Source organism: Scomber japonicus, chromosome 11, assembly GCF_027409825.1.
Source record: "Scomber japonicus isolate fScoJap1 chromosome 11, fScoJap1.pri, whole genome shotgun sequence".
Lineage (NCBI taxonomy): Eukaryota > Metazoa > Chordata > Actinopteri > Scombriformes > Scombridae > Scomber > Scomber japonicus.
In genome coordinates, this window is record NC_070588.1 from 14,067,414 (window position 1) to 14,087,843 (window position 20,430).

The window sequence follows — 20,430 nt, forward strand, 5'->3', positions numbered from 1 at the left end:
GCTGCTGGGAAGCTGCTGAGATGCGCCCGGTGGAAATACTCTCATTGATTAGAGTGGCAGCGATCAGTTCCAGTGACCGTGGCGCAGCCGTTCCGCGCCGCTGACGGACCCGGTGGAAATTGGGCTTGAGGCTTCCCCAAGTCATCCAATTCAGCCTCCACTATAGAGGGCAGGTCAGTTAATTAAGATGAGATTTATTCTGGATATTTAACTGTTACAGCTGCAGTGTAATTTTATAAAGCTTATTTGTATAATTATCTGTTTATGGTAACACTCAATCCTTTGTATAGTATATAAGATGTACACTTACATCCAGATTTGGAGAAAAAAAAGTGATTTTTCATTTAGTTTCTGTTACATGTTCAAGCTAACAGCAAAACAATATGGACAATCAAACTGGGGACATCATATTTAAATGTTACGTGTCTTAGACCACTCGCCTATGGCGAAGCAAGGTGGACTATTTTTGATGGACCTTTATTTCTGTTTTAGTATGGATCAAAATTGATTGGAACTTACAACATTCTTGCGGGCTTCGGTTGTTACGGATCAAAACCTTCTGGTTTACAGTGCGGAAGAGTCTTGTCCAGTTGACAGTGTTGTAGTAGCAAAGCTGGCTGTTCTCTGCGATGTGGACATTCCCAGCGCTGATCTCTCTCAGAGACTGAAGCTGCAGTGACGAGATTCCCTGTTGCTTTAACACCAGCAGGGATATCCCACTGAGAGGGAAGAGTAGGTGGATTTGGGAGTGAGAGAGAGAGCCAGGCAGGAAGGACAGGAAGATTTGAGGTGCAGGAGAAGGACAAATGAGGTGAAACAGAAAAGGAAAGACAAAATAGGAAAAGGAAAAAAACAGAAGATAATGTGAATTTATATTTTTTTTAAAATGCTTTCATGTTATCCCATACATACTCATATATAAGTATAGTCTCCAATAAATAATGTTTATTTGCCAACTACCTTTTTAAGAGTACACATAATGTGGAATACATTATTCTTAAGCCATTAGACTATGTATAAACGTTGTCTGAACAACATATTATTATGTTAAGGAATCTAAAACCCTGTGGTTAAGGTTGGATGGGGATTGTTACCATCGTAAACAGGTTGTGAACCACTGATGTCAAAGGGAAATCCTTACACATGTACCCTACTGACATTATTTTGTTAGCACAACATGGGAGTATTGATGAGTAATTTCCACTGAATTTAAGATACTGATGCGGTATAGGAGCGTACTGCAGCACAGTAACATAGCAACAGACAAGGACACTTCAGATGGTGCAACTGATTTCTGGAAAATATGTTTTTTACTTGTAACTGATATATAAGTAGAAAACATGTGCAATTAATACGCATACATAGATATAATGCAACTGTTCTCCCTCTTCACAATAGGAATACTTTAAGCACCTATTCTACTGCATCTTGAAATCAATTAATCTGAAAAAAAGAAAATCATTTGTATACTAACCTTGTATAAATAACCTTTACCTCAGTGTGCTCTATTGCTGATTTTTTAAATGGGACCTGTTAGCCCCTAATGTATGAGTCAGATTTTGATTAAGATAAAATAAGATAACATAAGATAACATACGAAATATAAGATATTTCTTTATTAGTCCCACAGTGGTCAGATTGAAAAATGCTCAATTTCTTCACCAGCATATAAACATTGTTCATTGTTCACATTGAGGAGGGGACGGACACTTCAGTAAGTAAACTCACTTTCTATGTGTAAACACACAGAGACAACAAACACCATTGAGGTAAGATTCCAGTTATCTCCATCACGGTCTTGTTTGTGTACAATAATTAAAGCACACTATCATCATTTCACTATGATACAGTCTGTTGACGTTTAAATATGTTCCATCAAGTGCTGCATCTGCTTAATTCTTACTTTCATTTATCTTTCTTTGGTTTTACATTCTGTTATATACTGCTGCATAAACGGAACTTCAACAGATTTTTCTTCTTTTTTTTTTCCTACCCCCAACCTTCCCCATATGCCCCACTTGCACAGTTTAAAAATGACAGGAGGACAGTGGGGTGTCAGAGCCATCAGATAGACAGAGAGTATGCAGGATCAAGCATGGAGCAAGGGTAGGTGGCAGGCTGTAATTTGTACTGCAGCCTGCTGTTTCCATCTGCAGGTGGATGACACACAAGTGCACATGCACACACACTCTCAGGCACACACTCACTCACTCACACACACACACACACACACACACATCAAGGCATGTTGCATCACACAGTCCACTATGCCAGCCACACAGACACTCACTTTGTTTCCATCTAAATGTCACAGACAATTTATAGAGCACCTTTGGAAAAATCACTAAAACTTTAATGATGAATTATTATGTTCTATCAGTTAGGTTAAAACAACTAAGCTGGCTTTTTAAATGTCATCACAGAAATGTGTTTTAGGCACAGTGTTCCTTGGTTCAAACTAATAAAAAAACACTTATTTAACCATTGATAATAATCAAACTAAATGATTACAGTTGTTTTATAATTGGTTACATGCATGGTTTAATACTGAGTGTGCATCTCCAAAACTCTTCACACAGTCACCACAACAGATACAATTATGGACCAAACTGTGGCAGAATTTGCATTGCTTTCACACAAAAAGCATTCAAAGACTACATCCTTCAAAGTATTAAAACAGACAGCACATTTATATTGTTGTTCAGGATAGATGGAGTATGTGTGCTTTTTCGTTTTTGTTTTTCACTGTATTTGAGAATTTGCAGTATTTTATTTTGTTGTTTTTAAATTTACTATATTGATACTTTATTACAGCATTAAAAAGTGCAGTCAGTTTTTTGTTGTTTTTTAAAATGTATGACAATAAATGATAAATTGCCAAATATAAAGCACACTGAAAGCTTTCCTGCTGCATTTCAATGATTTGTTTCTGAATACACTGCAGTACATTCTATAAAGAGGTACAAACCTCACTGTGTTTGGTAATGAAAGGTTTTTTTTTACTATACACTACAGACATTTCATTCATACCAACAATTAAACGACAATATACACAATAAAAAATAAAGTAGCAATCATAAAGTGATTTACTACTTCTGCTGCCTTATTATTATCATTGTTATTATTATTTTAATCTCAATGTGTTCTGATTCTGGCACATTTGTCTACTAAAATCAAGTGTTAGTGTCTCCTTGAAGGGGTTTCTTTTGTGTTTAAAATGGACTTCTGTGTCCAGCAATGTGTTGGTTAAGTTAGCTGTATTTTGGAGATGTGGACTCAGTACTGAACCCTGAATGTACAGTAACCAATCGTAAAAAATGCCATTTGAATTGTAAAATATATATTTTATTTTATATTTTATTGCATGAAGACATTAATTTCTATTGAGTTGAATTCAGTTGATCCAGAGCTTAAATGTGATTTGGGTTTTAGTAATCTTTGAAAGCATTAACCTGCGAGTTAAGCTCAAACATTAATAGTGTGTGAATATTAATTGTGCATGATTACATTGTCCTGATGTAGCTGAAGTTCTACTACACTATTAATTTGATTTATTTTATTAATTAAACCTAACTCACCAAGGTCTGAGCTACATTTGAGGCATTATTTACACAGTTATGATATAAATCATACTCATATTCTCAAAAAATATCATTATAGCCAAGCTGTTATGTTCACATGTGTACCTGTACAGTGCTCTCCCCCCAATAGTTGCCAGGTTGCTGAAAACACTCAAGTCTGTCATGTTGTCAGGCCAAGACTGGATGTTCAGAAAGCCTAAATGGGGACAGAGACACACACAGATACAGTACACAGGTTATAATGAGTCATCAGGACTGACAGACTAGAATCAGCTGTCTATCATATCCTCTACTGCACACAGTGACAAGAATAAAATGAGCAAGAAGAGTTGGCATCTCTCTGGAATTAGCAACACTCCAGGACGCTGGTAACCACACCACCTGAGTCTCATCAGAAAGCAGCCAAGCACTTCTAAGCCAGAAAATGTTATGGTGTATGTACAGCAAGTTCAGAGAGGAGTTTGGTGGCAGCTCTGATGAGTGTAAAGTTTGATATATCAACATTTTTGCATTTCCTTTATCTGCCTCCCAACTGTTGAATCATTTAGAAGACTAAATGAAGAGTTGAGGGGGTGGCTGTGGCTCATTTGGGATTTTCAATAATGGATTCAAAAATATGAAATATTTAGTAGAGAACGGTAGGGGGTTACAATCCCCAAGCCTTCACCAGAGGACAAACAAAATGACTGGGTGAGGTAGTGAGACCAAAGAAAAAATGTACAGCTAGTGGAAGAGTAGAGAAAAGGGAGATGAGGAGGGAGACAGTGTATTATATATAGCAAGTAAATATTACAACAAAGAACCGCTGATGATAAGGAGGAAATGGCAGTGGATGGCAGAAATAAACCTTATCAGTTTATGGACATGGTTTTGTTTGTTATGTCAATTCAAGATGAGTAGCAGTGTGGTCTGAGTGAATGCTATTAAGAGTGTTCGATGAATAAATTAGAACAAAAAGCCAGGTAATTGTCAGGAATCACACACTCAAACTCATTCAGATGGACTTATAAACCATAAATTCAATTTTAATACAATACAGTATCAACTCTTATACTGTTTTTCTTTTCCTGGAGAGGATACAATATGGGCATAAATGCCTCTTAGCCCACACGCAGCAGTGCTATAGAATTGTTAGCAATCCACTTGTCAACATTAATTGTCTTAATGGATAAAACCTGCAGTTCTCAGGGACCTCACAGCTCTGCCATAGTGCTTTTCTAAGAAAAGGGGGTGCTTCCTAATCAAGGTAACAAGCCACTGCCTGCTGCACACTGTGCTAATGCAATAGTGGGTTACCAGCATATATAGTCTATACCAGTGCAACATAGGTATAGGATATCTCTCCAGACACCAGATGCAAACCTCAAAGTGTAAAAAGAAATGTTATATTTTTAACACTTGAAAGACTTTAGAACGCTTTCCCCCCCCCCTTAGCTGGATGGTTCTCAGAAAATAAAGGAAAAAAATTAGGTTTTAACCGAAAACCTTGCTAGTTTGTATTTCAGAAATGAAATATTCTCACCTTCTAATGCTGACATGCAATTCCCTAACACACTGACTCCTGGTCAGTGCTGAAAGACCCCCCTCCACTCAGTAAATAAACATCAATATGCTGTTGAACAATGTCAGCATTTAGAAAAGTGAAATGTGGAATAAAGGTGTCCCAACCTTAGAAATGATGACATTTGTCCTGTAAGGTTTCAATTTTCACACTTTATTCCATTGAGATTGGTTTCACATATTTGTATACTGAATGAATCCCAATAGCTAGTATTGCGTGTGTAACCAGAGCCTGCTATTGTTTATCTTGCTGTGCCATAAATATCCATTGCTGTTCAAAGCTATTAAAAACCCACCAGTAAGCCACATTGTTGCACTGGGTGACATGTTCCTTCATTATGATGAAAATGGGCACTGCAGTTCCTGTTGAGTCATGCACCATTCTTGCTCCCTGGTGCACTAAATGCTTATTAATCTGAGGCTGAATATAGAAACCAGTGAGTGCACTTATTTACTTATCCCACTACTGTGTGACTACCATTTGATGAAAACTACAGTGCCAAACTGTTTTAGAAAATAACATAGCCTTTTAAAAAATGACACTGTATATTTGACCTAATGTCTTCAGTAGGAATAATGCTTGGAGGTGAGTGCTACAGACAGATGAGAAATACAGAATAAAAACTGTAACCTTAGAATTATTTTTGAAACCTCCAAATTGATTATTTTATATCAAATCCATTAGGAAAGCACATGTTTGTTATGTCTAGGCTGGATTATTACAGTTCCTTATTATGAAGCTCTCCTGCTGGTCCAGAATGCAGCTGCACGTGAACTGAAAAAAATTAGAAAAAGAGATAATAATTCTCCTATTTTAGCTTCTTTGCACCAGCTCCTTGTAAAATCCAGAATACAATTTTAAATCCTTCTCCTCACCTACAAAGCCGTTAATGGTCAGGTACCATCACATCTTAAAAGAGCTCATAGTGCTCTATTACCCCACTGTGCTCCTAGAATACAGGCTTACCTATGGCTCTGGTGTCCAAAAGTAGAATGGGAGACAGACCCTACAGCTATCATGCTCCTCTCCTGTAGATGCACATTCAATTTCGGGTCTGGGATGCAGACACCCTCTCTACATTTAAGAGTTGGCTAAAATATTTCTTTTTTGATAAAGCTTTTAGTAAGGGCTGGCCCAGGATTGCCTTGGACAAACCTCTAGTTATGCCGGATGGACTTCTCATCACGGACTGAGTCTTATTCTTCCTCTTTCCATCTGTACGTATTCATGGTCCATTAATGCATGTTACTAACTTGCCATCTTCCCTTGAGTTTTGGGCTTTCTTGTCTAACAGGTGACCTTTGGTTGTGAACCGCCTGCTGCTGTGGTTACGGACTGCCTGCAGTCCCCCAGGTCTACCCTGACGCTGACTGCTGCTACTATTATTATTAGTCATATTTGCCCACTACTACCACTTTTATTAGTCATATTTCTAGTATTATCATTGTTATCTTTCTTGTTGTTGTTATTGTGCATATTGTGTGTTCTATGTCCCTCATTCTCTCTTAACCAAATTGGTCAAAGAAAATGACCTAGAGCATGGCTCAGCAAGGTTTCTTTCTGTTAAATGGGGATTGTTTGGTACCTGTAAATGATATACAGTCTAGACCTGCTCTATGTGAAAAGTGCCTAGAGATAACTTTTGTTGTGATTTGGTACCTTATAAAAACAATTGACATTGTTTTCTCTGATGCCCCAGCTATTATGCCAAAAACTGAGGTCTTAGAGTCAGAAGATTCTATCTGAAAATCTGTAATCATAAAAATCCCATTTAAAAATGTGACAGAATTTTGACAATACATATTTAGAGTGCATCAAGTTTATCTGTTATTTTGACAAATAAAAGAGAACTATACTATATATATCAAGGATGTCAAGACTTCTTCCACTTCCACTTGGAATGTAGATAGAGCCTTGTATTTCAAGGTCATAAAATAAAGAATAACATCTTAAAGAAAATGGAAGGATGTGCTAAGGCAACCACAGTAATACAGTATATATGACATACAGTGACACAGGCATCTGAAAGCACTTGGTTCTGTTAGGTGTTGAAGGTGCTATAGGGAAAAATGCATTTAGCCTCATTTAATCTTCCTGTGTCTTCACCCCCCTCTTACTTCTGTCGATGAGTGGTTTTATGCAGAAAAAGTGAATTGAAAAGATCACAGACATCAGCAGCCTGTATATTAGCAATTTATGTTCTGTTGAGAACCACATCAGTGGCACACCAATGCACATTGCAAATTACAGAATGGAGACACTTAGAAAAAAAAGACCATGAGCTCACAAGCAAAGGTTAAGAGTGCTTAAATTGTGGTGATTACATTCTGAATCACAACACTGAGAAACCCACTTGTGTGAAATTGCATGAGTTGATCGCCCACTCTTTAGCTGAAACCTGACCTGGTAATATGTCTTTGAAGATGCTATAAAAGAGAAGCAAGAATAACAGAGAGGACGGAAGAAAGTAATGAATAGGAAAGGAAAAGACGAGCATGCTTTGTGTAGGATGGGAGTTGTTATCCTACACAGTTAATTTGAAAGCAAGAGCGATGCTAGTCTTGACCTTGGGGTCACTGTGGCAGGTTGGCTGCCTCTGTCAAAAGTCACATTCCCTTGACAGCTTGGAGAGATGACAAGCTGAGCAGACACACATCTCTGACTGCACAGTCAATGGTTTATGTCACCATCACCAGCTCTCACACTGTCATCACTCACATTAAAAAAACAAAAAACAAAAATTATCACTCTTGGCATTACCACTCATCCTGAGAAATCAGATTTTTATGAGATGCACACAAATGCATTCAGGAACAAATCAAGGGCACTATTGTGAGGCAACATGAAAGACCCAATGATGCAAATGTTGCTGTGCTTTTCACACATATTGAGCTCACAATCTGAAAACAATGTGCAAACTGATTACGCAATAACAGTAATGACTGAGATTGCTTACTACTCACATTTTATGGGTGAAGGCAAGTTTAAAACCATTTGAATCTTTCATCTCCATGTTGTCCTTAATACTTTTTGTTGGGCTGAGGGTTTCTTTTTTGTGCTTTTGTAGTTTGTTGTTAGATCAATACATATTGGTATTGTTTCCCTTTCCTATCTGTTTTCTGTTTCTATGAAGTTTTGTTTGTGATAAAGAATCAAGCCATTGTTGACCAAGGGATTGCAACTTGTTGAAAAGACAAACAGCCAAATTAAGTGGATGTACTCTGGGGGCTGACCTTTAAAGAAACTCACAAATGGGACATAATTATGACTCATGAATTCTGTTGGTTGCTATTTTCCATCAAAGAGTAATTTGACACATTCATTAGATCAGGTTTACTTTAAGTGACAATCTTTTTTGACACGCCAGTTATTAGTCAGCTCATACTCATACCTGAACTACCTCCAGTACTCTATTTTCTCTTCTAAAACAAAATTTAATTTCATACCATCAGCTAAAAAAAGGTAACATATGTATGATTAATTATTTATTTCAGTGTGTATTCCAGAAATGCTTTTACCTATGAAAATATGATAAATGTAATCTGCTACATAAAGACATAAACATAAAATGTGTATTCTTAAGGGGAAGGGGAGATACTGTTTCATGAGTCTTTTCTGAAGCTATTCCATAACTCAAGAGTGTCACACACAATTTTTCAACGGTAATATTTTCTGATTTCATGAGGGATTGTCACATTGGAGAAACAAGGTTCCCTTCTGATGGCATTGTCAAAACTCTAGGCAGGAGGGATGACAGTGTACATGCAGCTCAGAAGTGGGGGTCGGCATAGGGGAGCTGAAGGATTAACGATGCACACCACATGTTCTGGATCTTTTCTTCATGGTGCGTGAAGGGAGAGCTGGGACTGTGGGACTCAAGGCTAGGGATTCCCCGAGGGAGAAGCAGTGGAGAGACAGAGGAGATTGAAAGACTCATCTGATATTCATCTTATGCTGCAATGTCTGTCCTTGGTGTGGACAGTCTCAGGGGGAGGGGTTGAGGTAGACTTGAGCAAATATGAATGCATGCGCAAACACACGCACACACACGCATAAACACACACACACACACAATATATGGCATAAAGAGCAATATATGGCATTGAGTTAGAGAGAAAGGATATAGGTAAGTATATATTTTATTCAAATATTTGCATTTGTTCATTTGTATCCATATGCAGATTCACATGCTGTATAAGTGATAATACTCACCTGTGATCTCCCGGACAGTGCGGAATACATTGAGTTTTTCTGGGTCCAAAGCTTCAATGTTGTGATATACATCCCTGTGAATGATAATGGGAGATTATAACATCACAAACAAAAAGTAAAATAACAAGGCATCTGCATTTTATTCTGTACAGAAAAGAGATGCACAGGATCCTCTTAATAACAGCAGTGGAAAATGAGCTGCACTTAGACAGGCATAGAAAATTACAATTTGGAATTACAGATCAAATCAGTAAAGCAGATGATTCATGTGCAATGTGGATTATTCTTTTTGCTTGCTTAAGATGCTAACATACTTGTGAATGATTACAAGCATTCTCAACCATCCATACATAATATATACAGACGGACACTTAAAGGAAAAACAACATGTCTTCATAAGTCTCTGAATTCTGGAGGGATGCCCAAAAGGTATGCCTTCATTTGGTGTTTTGATGATAGTAGTGTAGAGTAATGTCTTTCTCCTAGATCTAAAATGCAAATGTTAGTTTAGCCACTGTTCTTATTCAACCAGCTGAGCAGTCTTTGCTACTGAAGTTCCTGCCATCCGCGCCCCAACATTGAACCCTCTTTCAAAGTCACTTAGATCTTTTCCTCTAGCCATCTTGATACAAAATCAGAATCAACTGGGCCTGCTCAGCATTTTTATGCATGCGACAGAGCATGATTGGATGTTAATTGCTTAAATGTACCATGCAGTGCACCTGTGTGAAATCATCTGCATTCATTATGTTTCTCCATTCATTTATTCAGGTTTTTCTTTTAATTTGTCACGTGTCTGTTAGGTTTGTCCTCTACAGCCACCCACTACAATCTCACACAGCACACTTATACAGCAGCTTTCCCTTTTCACTCTTTATTCTAATTTATGAGCATATTGTATGCCAGCACTTTTCTCACTGTCAAGGCACTTTCAGTTTACTCACTTCCCACTTGTCAGCTCAGACACTGGTAACATTAGTGATATTATTTTAAACAATTACCAACAAGCTTAAACTTTATTTTCAAGCTTTTAGCTGACACTCTTATCTCAAGCAATATGCCTTATTAGCAGGTGAAAGCAAATGAAAACAAACAACAGCGACACCAAAAAGAAACAAAAGTATCCTTATTTGCAAGGTGTTTAAGCCCAAAGGGAGTCATGTTGAATACCTAGTATCCCATTTTAATACTGTCAATCCTGGACTAAAGCTGAATACCCTATAGACACAACATAAAACTTGCAAACATGAAGATATAGTTCTAGTATATCACCTCCTATTTTATTGTATTGAAAAGCTGAATATTGCCAGCTCTCACCCTTTTATTCCAGTAATAAGAAAGACCAGGTTGCCGTTGATTTTGGTGCAGTTGACAAACTTGTCGATATTGCTGGAGTCCACTGTCTGAGCTGCCTGTAGACTGGCTGTCCCAATGCCATCACATGCTGGAACACACAGTGGGACATCAAAATACATTTGCTTAATTAAATGTCCTAAATAATCTCAACACATTGCATAGTAACAGACACAAAAACATAAGACCATAGATTATACATCTGTTAGTCTCATGCCAGAGATATTCTTGGTATTTCTCAAAATCAAAACTTCTATACAAAACTTCTGCTACTGTTCTGATATTGCTCAAAACTTTATCATTTTAAAGATTTTCTTTGCAAGAAAAGACATTTGAAAAAGATGAGGCCTGGTTCAAAATGCAGTTCACCTTTTGGGCAGATGTCAGTACAAGGAATGCACATCTTAATGCGGTTCTCCTCCACCTCCATCTTGTTACTGGGGCAAGCCCGCACACAGGAACTATGGTCCACAACAAAGTTATCTGAAAAACAATTTGTAAAAGTTGTAAATGTCAAATGCAGATGGCAGCTGTTTTTTTTCACACATATACATATAGACAGATAAAAGGTACTTGGTGTGGGCAATCACATCAAAACACACAAAACTGTTGAAATGAACTTTGTCTTTCTGATGCAATGCATACAGTATGAACTGCATTAGAGGGTAAAACGTTAATAGTATGTCCTCTGTGGAGGTTAAACTGCAGAGACTTGAGCATTTATGACATTCACATTTAAATAACAGTTATCAGAACTACTCATCATTATAAGAATATGTAAAAGGTCATACAATACCTGACTTCAGATGAGAAGTTTTATATTGTTGTTTTTTGTTGTGTTTGCATATGTATTCATAAAATTCAAATAATAAAATAATATGTGCTGACAATCTGATATATAACTTTCAAAGTAATTGGTAAAACTCAAAACGTGTTTGTCTTCTGCACTTTCATTTGGACCATGTAGTTTATAGAACTTGGACTGCATATTCTTAGCTCAGGGCTAAGGAAAGCCCTGGGCCAAAAGTTGACCCTGGCATAATTTAACTCCCTTTCTCTCTCTCACACACACACACACACGCGCACACACACACAGACACACAGACACACACACACACACACACACACACACACACACACACACACACACACACAGTTAACCCCGAGATACCCAAGCCCTGGTCTATACAATTCACAATGAACCTCTACTAGCTTTTGGATTTAATGTCTGTTACAACACAATCACACTTTAGCCCCGTTTTACACTGGCACCTTTTTTGTTGATTTTCAGGGGATAACCCAAAAAATTGGGACTAAGCCTGCTTCAGAGCAGGGCCAGCAAGCCCTAGGCTAAAGTCGGGGTTGGCCCACTTTGGCATGTGGCAGGATTGTGCCAGTGTGAAAGCTTTCTTAGCCTCAGGTGAACAGCTCCCTTAGCCTGGGGCTAAAAGGATCAAAGAATGATTTTATTCCTGGGCTAAGCACAGTGTGAAAAGCCTTTAATAGCTGTCAGTAGGCTCTGTGTGGTCACTAAGACTAACAAGCCAACAAAAAAATTACTTTTAAAAAAAAAGGAAAAGTACATATAGGAACGAATACCAAAACAAAACAACATTTTGCCTGACATATGCACACATCCATGACTCACAGTCATTTACTTATATAACAATAAACACTGAATTTGATACAGTACATATCTTATGTCTGTCTAAAAGTAACAGTTTAAGTGAAACTCTCCCTTCCTTCCCTGCTGGTTGGCCTTTTCAATGATGTTGGAAACAGCATGGAGCATCCACAATTAGCTGTGGGCATGGTGAGAGGTTAGCAGCTGGCTGGACTGTGGCCACATAACAGAGGAGTAATACCAAGACTAAGTAAGAGGAGAAATCATTTTTTGCTGTTTCTTTATCACTAAGGCTATGTGAATATCAGTTACCTTAACCTATGACTAGAGGTTGTTTCGAGGTAAACAGCTAAGCAAGAATAATAAGTGCTGAGGACAGGACAGGGGAGTTGGGATGGGCATGGTTACATTGGGCATGGCTTCCAGTACATTACATTCAGTGTAGCAAAATATGTGAAGTCAAAACTCAACACTAAAATGTATTATTTTTGTTCATGAAGTCAACTGTTTGCCATTAAGAGAAAGAAACATAATGACTGATATATGGTCATTTTGATCAGTGAGATGCCAATCACAAATGTCTGCACGTCAGATCACTCCTTCTCTGTGGCTACCTGCAGCTACACTTCCCCTGCCCTCGCAAGTAGTAAGGGTTACCTCAGAAGGACGCTATAACTCTCACTTTCATGTCGAAACAACTGAACCCAAGAATCAAATGGGTGGCTTAATTTCAAATGTCAAAAGGATAAAACTGTATAAAATAATTTAGAGTAACATCAGACTCTACCTCTAATAATTTTTATTAATATTATGAAGATCGTACAGATGGATTAAATAGAGAGATAGATAGATTGGCTTTGAGGATATGAAGCATTAAAAATTCCTTTGTAGAAGTGAAGACTGGCATCAATGTCCTCATTCTGAGTTCTAACAGGTTCTCTACTGGTGTGTGTCTGCTTTCACTCAGTATGCACTCTGTTCATTGTCAAATATCTGTTTTACTAATGTGTCTGTCAATCCTTGTTATTTTGTCATTTGTCATTTTATTTAACAGTTTTTTTTAACAGAGGCATTGCTGTAAAAAGAGCACGATTCCACCTTGTACACATAAAGGTTAAAAATATAAAACTCAAATTGTTCCTCACAAACAAAAATACACACACAGGCTGTGTTAGGATAATATAAAGCTAGCTGTATCTATAGTAGCAATATCTTCCACGGTCCATGTTGGCAGTTATGAGAAGTTTATGAGAAGCTTAATAGGAAATGCAATTCAAGCTCCCCCATTATCTAATTGTTGCTCTTGATCATAGCAAAACTTTGATTTGTACATGAGGGCACACCAGTGGGAAGAGGTGGTGGCATTTATCTGTTAAAATGCAAATAAGGCATTTAAAGAACATAACTGTTCTTGCTCTTCAGGGACTTGAGTGCACTTGGCTTGCATTCAAGTCCATGGTAATCAGTATGTAAGAATACACATGGATGCATGTGTGTCTGTAAAGAGGAAAATAATATGTTAATGTGGCAGATGTGCAGAAATGGCAAATGGCAAATACCCACAAGATATATACATGTATGTTACATAAAAATTATGGGTCCCCAAGACACAGGAAACCAAGGGCCCTGAGCCAGATAGGACTTTTGAACCCTAAATGTGTCCTGCTCATACCAAAACCCAGAGCGTTTAAGTTAGAGTAGGTGGACATGAGCCAGGATGTGAGAGAGAAATGGGCCCTAAAAAATAAAAAAACATTCCTTACTAACACACACAGTAACACAGTAAAAAGTAATGATTTTACTTCCATAATATTGTATTAAAATGTTTTAAAAAAGCCATTTGGTTTTTCATTACAGAGCCATCAGCTTGACACAGGAACCTAGTTTACTGCACACTACATTTAACACTTGTAATAGAAGACAAAGGAAATAAATTACAGTGAAAATCTGATTAAAACATGGTTTAAATGTATGCTGCTTCGGCAAAAACCCAGGTGATTTTGGGCGAAACTGATAGAAAGCTAAAACAATGAGCCTTTAATATTATAAATGTCAGGTGTCACAAAACGCAGTGATCTGATTTCAGGTTAATATCAAAAATATTGATTATGCTCATTTGAGTATATCAATGCGCCCCAAGGACAACACGTATGAACATATTCGCTCTTAAAATGCATTTATGAGTGATTTGAGAACATTTGTGGCATTTATTAGTTTTCTCATACTTACAAGACTCAAATTAGATTATTTTTTCACAGGAGAAACACTTGCTTGACTTACTGTTGTAATGACCTGTTATGAATAAATACATGAACATACAACTAAACTAACCCATTTATATCCTGCTTCATCATCATAGGTTAATTTACTGAAATGTTTTTTATTGCCATATTTACAGCACAGCAACTTCTACATTTCAGTAGTTGCTAGGAAACTTCTCTCACTCTGACAGCTGCCTCTTCGTCTCTCTGTAGCTCTCTGTCCAGTATCATCTTGTGTTGCAGCTGACAGTGTAACATCACCTGTAGACTATAATATTCTCTCATCTGATATCTCAGTGATTGTCACATCCCTTGACCGCCTCCTATCAAGGATCCCATTGCTTTAGAAAGATGTTTTCTCAGCATTTAACTTCATGTCAAAGCATTTCGTCTCTGTCATAGTGCAGAGCTGCTCTGATGAGACAATGTTGGCAGCTAGATTCATATGATCTTAAGTGTTAAATAATTCATGAAATCACTGTAAGATAACCATAAACACGTATTGTACAATAGGAAAGAAAGTGTGTGTTTGAGTATGTGTGTATTTGTGTCCAGGCGGTAACACTTACGTGGACACTTCTTGACACAGAAGGCTCCATAGGTGTACTTGGCTCTTGGGTTATGCTCCAGTTGGAAGGTGGTGGGGTTGTAGACAAATGGCTGAGGGCACTGGGTCACACATGCACCACTGTCATTGAAGTTGGTGCAGGCCTGAACACACACACACACACACACACACACACACACACACACACACACACACACACACCAAACAGAGTGGTGAAATAAATATTTAGATCCTTACCAAATTTAAAAGCCAATGTCACCCAAAAAAGTCAATCATTAAACAAAAAAAACAAACAAAAAAAGCTCTACTGGGTGTGCCTGAAAATAAGTATACCACCTTTCTAAATGTGTTGTCACACGTGTGAGTCAAACAAAAAATGTATGGTGATATTGTTGAACCCTAGTATGTATTAGTCACATCAAACAGTTTGTCCAACAGTGATTTCAAAACCGAACTTTACTGAAACATAGATTATGGTTGACAGTCTTGACAGTCAGTCAAGACTTTGCGTTTTCATTTGGAATGTGGTTTAAAATGACATCTTATTTATTCATTCTTGTTTCTTTTTAAAGATGAAGTCTCATTCAAAGAGAAAAATATACAATGACACTGAGACACTGTGAGAGACACTTGTTATAAAATTAATGTGTAGTCCACAAATGTAAGACTTTACCAAGTGTGAACTGTTCTTGAGTGTGATAAAAGATGAAGCGTGAAGAATCAAGACACTCAAAAAAGTAATGAGCAGGAACTTGTCTGTCCATGAGCAGACAGAGTAACAGAGTTCAACACACAGAGGAATTAAAATAAAACTGACATAGCACACAGCGTAGAGCCGAGATCAAGAGGGTGGGGGTGGCGATACTTGTGAAGTCTGTATTTAACACTCATGTCATGAAAACAATGTCATTTAATGATATTTACCATACAAGTGGCAATTTAACATAAAAAAAATCATTTCTGTGAAAGTACCCTGAATCACAAAGTCACCAGTAAAATTTCTCCAAAAACAAATTAAATCAAATTAAAAACAGGACATGTAAGGTATACATAGCTTGATCTGGAAATGTTTTTGGGCTTTGTATATTACCACGTAATATGGTTTGCACCAGCTGTTTTTTTTTGCAGGCTGTTGTGAAGTAAATGTGTGGCTGTGTGTGTGTGTGTTTGTGTGTGTGTGTTCACTTACAAAGCAGTCTGTGTCCTTTGGACCAAAGCAGCCACCTGCACACTCACGGTGGCAGCAGTCACTCACATAGGGACCGAAACAACGACCGTCACACTGCTCTGCACACACCGTCTTTGTTACTGTGGAGTGACAGATGTAGAAAAGATAGAGAGAAAGAGAGCATAAATTTATCATTAACAAGTAAACTATGATAATTATTTCTTAAATATGAATTATTTCTTTTGTTCTTCTGTCCATGAAGAGTTCCCTTCTTAATGTGATTCCAATGCCCTTTTTCTTTGCAAAAATGCACTTGCAACTTTAGCCAAAGCTATTACATGATGGTTCTGTTGTCCAAGTAGGTCAAATCAAGTCCAAAATTACACTCTTTTTAGTACAAAATATCAACTTTTTGTTTCCCTGAACTGTATTTCCTTGGTGAGTTGCACTGGAGGAAACACAAAGTGCAAATTTTACACTATAAAGATTGCAATTTCATAAGAGACCTACTTGATCTCAGACTGCTGAATGTTCATATTAGCTTTGGCTAAATTAGAGATAGCATTTTTAATACAGAATAAGGACTGGATTTTGCTCTCTCTCTCTTTTACATTGGAATTGTAAAAAGATGTCTTTCAATGGTCACAGGGAACAATTTCAGTGAACACAAACTGTTTCAGTGCACATATATCCATCTGAGTGTTGTTTTAAGACACACTTGAACAAAAATGTGAGCCTATCCAAAGAGTAAAAAAATATACAGTCACTGAAAATTGTAAAACTTCAAAATTGACAAGGATATAGTATATAAAGAATGGCAAAATAGAAAATGAATGTGTTTTTATAGGATGTTCTCCTTTATTGAGTGACTCCATTTGTCACCTTCTGCTCTGGCAACATATATATAATGTGGGTGTCAAGTACTGTGGGTTAAGCTTTTCAAGTGAAATGAATTTGAATTAAATGGATTTAAATGGAAAAGCTTCCATGTCAAATGTCCGTGCACTATATTTATTCACAGCAGGACACTCTGGATCTGCCAGTCGTAAGTCTGATTGTCTAAAAACTGCATAGCTATCACCTTGTAAGCATGTGTGCCACTTTTGCCACTCTCAGGTCCCCCTCCCAGATTTGACACATTTCACATTTTTCAACACTTCACATTGACACACAACTTGACACACAACTGATCTTGCAAATTAAATCATCCACCTGTTATAGAAAATGTCCCTACCAAGATTTTAATAGGGTTATTTCTTACTGGTAGTCATTTTATTCGATTGATTATTAACAGTTCATTTAAGACCATCACTGAAGAAACACAATCTGTACCCCTCCTCAATTAGCAATTATAAGACCAATTTTAAAATTAATTTTTTTATTTTAGGTACTTGATAAAATGATTTCAGCACAGTGAATTTCTTTTATGAATAATACAATGTTTTTAATGTTTTCAGTGTAGTATTAATGCCTCTCATAGCACAGACAACAGCTTTGTTAAGGTCACCGATTACTTTTTTCTGACAGCTGACAGAAGTGATTGTTGAATCCTTGCTCCATATATTTAAACGTAACTTTTAATTGTTCACGCTGTTCTACCTTTTCCGATAGAACTTTCTTGGTTGTCACAGTAATCAGAGGATCCATTCTTGGACCACCTGTATTGTCATTGTGGTAAATGGTAAATGCAGTCAAATTATATAGTGCCTTTCTAGTCTTCCACCCACTAAAACACTTTACATGTTAACATTCACTCATTAAAGCAGCATGCCAAGCAGCACACACACACACACACACACACACACACACACACACACACACACTCAGAGACCATTGGCACAGTCATTGGGAGCAGTTTGGGGTTCAGTATCCTCCCAAGGACATTTCGATATGCGGACTGCTGGAGCTGGGGATCGACTGCCGATCTTCCGATTAGTGGACAGCCCGCTCTAACACGGCTGCCCCATTATACATACATGCACCCTCTTAGGTTATGATGACTTTAAATCAGTGGATGGTGCTATGCTGGTTATCTCTATAGGTCTTAGCTGGTGATAAAAGGAGAAAGCCCCCAGATTTTGAATAGTGTTCTTGGCCCAAGGAGATTAGACAGGCAATTGTAATGTCTTTCAAATCCTTTCTTAAAATCTTAAAATTTTACATTATCCCCTGCTTTTAACTTTATAATCTCCTTTTATGATCTCATTGTTTGTCTTTATGATCCCATTGTTTGTTTTTATTTGCATGTGTCATTGTCTGTATTATTTGCATTTGTATTATTACTATTGTTGCTATTATTGTTGTGTTTGCATTTGTGTGTGGCAGGTTCAGCATCTCTGCCACCTGCTATCTATCTTCAATCATGTTTTGGTCTCCCAGCTTACTCCTGTGAGGGTATGGAGTTAGATTTGTGTCTTTATTGCATGTGAGAAAATACATGATCTGAGAGGGAAAAAAAAGGAAGAGAAATTGAGAGAAAAAGTTATCACACTGATAGCAAAAAAGCATTTTATGACAGAAAAAAAAAACATTTGAGAGATAGCACGAAATAATAATATTTGAGACTAAAAAAGGTTTTGAGAAAAAGTATTTTCTCATAGAACATACAAAAAATATAAATTTAAAATTTTTAGAATTATTTCAGAGAAAAAAATTTCCCTCTCAAAATACTTTTTTTACTGTCAAATATAAATATGTTTGCTATCTGTGAAAACATTTTCTCTCAAAAAAAAAGTGATTCTCTCAAAACATTTTTCTTCTCTCTCTCGTGTCAGGATTTTGCTCTCGCTACAAAAATAATGTCATGGGCGGGGCCACATTCCTATTGGCCAGTCGGGTGAGAATTGTCTTGGGAGTCGAACTGAATCATTACACCATTGTCTATTCACCGGCATAGATGCACTGCCTTTATTGAGCGCGGAGACTCCAATGTTTGGGTAAGATGATGACACACACAACTCGAAGGGTAGCTAGCTGAGCAAGTTGGTAATCAAAATGATTCCCATCATAGGAATGACTGTCTAGCCCTAACAGATTACAGAGTAACAGATCAGAGTTATTAAATAATGTTTAACTGGTTAGTAATGTGGAGTTCAGCTCAGCTAACATCACTGTAGATTAAACATTAAATAGGCTATCCTAAATGTAAGCTAGTTTGCCATTACTGATGTGTTTGTCAGATTGTCATGGACAAAGAATAGCACTCATATTCATGAATGTGTATCATATTATATGCATGTTAATCACTAATAAAGCTAATCGCTAGTAAAGCTAATCCCTCTTCAGGTGCTTTGAGGCTAGCAAGTGCAAAGGTAGAAACTAGCTCACTACTCACTAAATAAGGAGTCAAACTATCTAAATCAACATATTCATTTGGCATTTGATTTAAAAATAGTATAAACCAGGTGAGTTTGCAAGTTTCCCTAGCATGATGGCTAATTAGCGATTAGCTTTACTACATGCATGTCATAGCACTAACACAAAGGGCTCTCTAGGTAGAAGAAGAGTACAGTCACTTGTCACTCAATAACACAATACTTGAGAACTGCTATTAATTTCAAATAATACTTCCAATGATATCATTTTACCCCAGGTATCAGTAATTTGTTGTGATTTGTTATAAACTTGACAGCTGATCTGTGAGGAAAACAACCAATGACGGGTTAAAAGCGTAGAATGTAGTTACTGGATAAGTCAGCTTCATTTTCATATTCACAGTAGCTGATAAAATAATATTAGTCTCAGATATTACTGACATTGAAATTGCAAGTTGTCACACTTATTTCTGGGAAAAGTATCAATGTTAGTGTACAACATAATGCAGCGCTGGTGCATGTATGTATTTGTGCTTGTGTGTGAATGCACACAGTGGTTTGGTGTGTGCTGTGTTTCCCTTTGGGTATTGTGAGACGAGATACTATCACAGTGATGGATACAAGCCACACCAAACACACATGCAAAAACACACACATACACACTTCACCGTACGTCTAACCTGCCATCAGTGGTATTCCATTAAAGGTGCCTCCGCTAAAATGAAACAGCCTACTTTACTCAAAAGACACTTTGTCAAACAAATGACCTTGCCAAGAGAGAGACGCAG

General features: G+C 37.3%; 1 protein-coding gene across 1 annotated transcript in view; it reads right to left on the minus strand.

Moving 5' to 3' along the window:
- LOC128367544 (receptor tyrosine-protein kinase erbB-4-like) overlaps positions 1-20,430 on the minus strand; it is a 319,149-nt gene that overhangs the window by 87,130 nt on the left and 211,589 nt on the right. Inside the window, exons 6-12 of the mRNA XM_053328130.1 lie at positions 16,350-16,468; positions 15,162-15,303; positions 11,077-11,190; positions 10,672-10,798; positions 9,355-9,428; positions 3,687-3,777; positions 520-719 (exon numbers count right to left, since the gene is read on the minus strand). Of these exons, the coding sequence (XP_053184105.1) occupies positions 520-719; positions 3,687-3,777; positions 9,355-9,428; positions 10,672-10,798; positions 11,077-11,190; positions 15,162-15,303; positions 16,350-16,468 (867 nt within the window). The remainder of the gene's footprint in view (positions 1-519; positions 720-3,686; positions 3,778-9,354; positions 9,429-10,671; positions 10,799-11,076; positions 11,191-15,161; positions 15,304-16,349; positions 16,469-20,430) is intronic.